General features: G+C 40.7%; 1 protein-coding gene across 1 annotated transcript in view; it reads right to left on the bottom strand.

Annotated features, from left to right (window-relative positions):
- LOC106779880 (polygalacturonase 1 beta-like protein 3) overlaps nt 1-2,327 on the bottom strand; it is a 4,019-nt gene extending 1,692 nt beyond the window's left edge. The window contains exons 1-2 of the mRNA XM_014668092.2: nt 2,256-2,327; nt 1,293-2,178 (exon numbers count right to left, since the gene is read on the bottom strand). Of these exons, the coding sequence (XP_014523578.1) occupies nt 1,293-2,178; nt 2,256-2,327 (958 nt within the window). The remainder of the gene's footprint in view (nt 1-1,292; nt 2,179-2,255) is intronic.
- Between the last annotated feature and the right edge of the window lie 376 nt (nt 2,328-2,703).

Below are 2,703 nucleotides of genomic sequence, written 5' to 3' on the forward strand. Positions count from 1 at the left end.
TTTTTTAATTCAAATAACACATGCATCTACTAAATAAAAATCAAATTGAAAATGGCATAAAAGTTACCGCTGGTCGTGACCTTTCTTGCCCTTAAAAATTGGGAAAATACATTCCCTACCTTTCTCACAATTCAACGTCAGCTCACACCTCCCAAGAGCAAAGTCACGTTACTTAATGCTAAAACTCAAGTGATTAAATTCATTTCTTCCAAGGTGTGAATATCCATGTGCACCTATTCTTCAAAACCTAACCAAGCCAAAAACCAATGCATCCAGAGATATGATTATCTGGCAACGTGATTAGCCCCACCAAATGAAATAAATTAAAAAAGAAAATGTTCACTTCCAGCCATCAACACGTATCAACTTCTACTAGGAAAGTGTGATTTGATGAATAGGCAGCGTAAAAGTTGCAGCAAGCAAAAGGAAAAAAAAAACAATAAAAGGGAAAGCACCCTTCACGCTGCACCTCTGCACCTCCTTCCTAACCAAATTAAATTGTTTCTGTTCAAAATAAATGAATGGAAATTGTGGCTGAAACTGTCCAGAACCTTTCTAGAAGAAGAGAAAATGAATGCTTCTCCATTCAACATCGGACGTGGCAGCAGCTGGATAAAGTGAGAGCACACCACTTCCTCCAATTAATAAAACAAATAAAGGAATGAAAGCAGCGAGAATGAATCAATTAAAAGCAATGAAAATCTGATGTCGTGCTACATAGGAAATAAAAAATCTTCTTCCACTCATCCATAATCAAACACCGTTTACATTTTTCAAAGGAAATTGAAAATGTCTTAAGAAAAAGTTCTAGCCAATTCTCTCTGCCGAGAAGAATGTAGTATCCCTAGTGTGACGGCTGCTGCATTGTCTAAGGGCCATGTGTCCTCCCTATTAGGGTGGGGTCCACCCTAAAAATAAAAGGAAACCCTAGGGTAAGTGTCTTACAATTTTGGGCCCCTCATAAATTTTTAACAATGGTCCAATGTGCAAAGGTTTGTCCAAAAAGTTTAAGCAATAAAAATTACAATACAATGAAATTTAAAATGTCTAATTTGAGAGTCTTGAATTTATTTTGTCTCCTCCAAATGTCCCAAATTGTGTTTCCAAAATTTTCCCTGAAAATAATAATGCAAATAATTAGCTCAAAAAATTCAAATTAATTAAAATTAGAATTTCCGGTCAAATTAAGCATAATTAGGAAAAACGGGAAAATACCGGACAATTAAGCACAATTTCCTGATTAATTCTAGCACAATAAACTAAGTGAAATCAATAAAATATTGACTCATCACCCACGTTAGCCTGTACCCTATAGTTTGAAAAACTCTCCGACCCACCAACAGTTCCGTCTGCATAGCTATGAAAAGTCTCTTCAGGAACGTTCATCAGCACGCCATAGTTCGTGAACGTGTCATTGGGACCGGTGCCTTTCGACCCGTAGTTCGCGAAACTAGACGCGGCAACATTGGCGTTTGTCCCATAGCTGGAAAACTCGTTTCCGGCGCCGGCGGAGTTCTTGCCGTAGCTGGTGAAATTCTGCCAACCAGAGTTGTCGTCCTCACTGTAGCTGGAGAACGACTGCGTCCTCCCTCCACTGCTGTCGGAGTAGGAAGTGAATTGCAGTTCGGGGAAGTTTGCTCGAGTTGCGTAGTGTTTGAACTCGCCGGTGCCGCCGGCAGGGGAAGTTCCGTAGGTGTTGAAGTTTTCGTAGATGTCGTTGGTGTCGTTTCCGTAGTTGTGGAAGCGGTCAAGGTGGCCAGCTGAGCGGCGGCTGTACCGCCGGAAATTGTTCATGGGTCGACTGAAGAAGGTGGTGGCGTAGTTTTTGAAGGAGTCGGTTCCGCTGGGTCGACTCGTGCCATACTTGGTGAAGTTCTGGGCATCTTGGTAGAATTGAAAATTTTTGTCTTTGGTGTGCTTCTGGAGGTTTGGAAGGACCTCTAGGAAGCAGAGTAGGTGCGCAACGGAGCAAAACTCCTGCAAGCGAGTGGAGAGGGTGTTGGTGGCGGCGAGGTTGGTGAAGGAGGCAGTGTCGGCGGCGGTGAGTGGAGAGGCTTTGGAAAGAAGGAATGATGGCTTTGGGAAGGTGTTGCGGATGTGTCTGTCCCAATAACGTGAGACGTAAGCCTTTTGCGTGAAGGGGTTTTGATCTTGTGAGTTCCCCCCACCGTAAGCAACCTCCATTTGCTATGTTAGAGCTAAAGATGAAGATGATGATTGGATGAAGCAGTGAGAATGAAGGAGAAGTATTATACATTTATGCTTACAGTGAGCGTTAAAAGTAGGTTGAAGAGAAAGAGTGTACTCATTTCTTCCCTCTTCTTCATTATCGTTGCTGCAATTTCAAGCTAACACTTGAATGAAGAAGGAACAAAGATGTCCATATTAAGGATATCACATTCACACTTGACCAATTATGTCATGTCACCAACCTTGGTTACCCAATGCTTGCATCTCAATGAACACCCTAAATTTTTCTTTTTTTTTCTTTTTTTTTTTTCTATCGTAGCCGCCTCTGATGCCCATCCCATTATCATTAATGAACAATGGGAACAAGAGGAAGAATTCGTCAATAAAAACTCACTTGTTTTCCTTTGTTTAAGATAAAATATAAAAGAGATGATTCTTTCACACACTTAAAATTTTATATTTATTTAATATTATTTTATAGGTTTAATACCTATTTTGGTCCCTCCTTTGGGA

This window comes from Vigna radiata, unplaced genomic scaffold, assembly GCF_000741045.1.
Source record: "Vigna radiata var. radiata cultivar VC1973A unplaced genomic scaffold, Vradiata_ver6 scaffold_73, whole genome shotgun sequence".
NCBI lineage: Eukaryota > Viridiplantae > Streptophyta > Magnoliopsida > Fabales > Fabaceae > Vigna > Vigna radiata.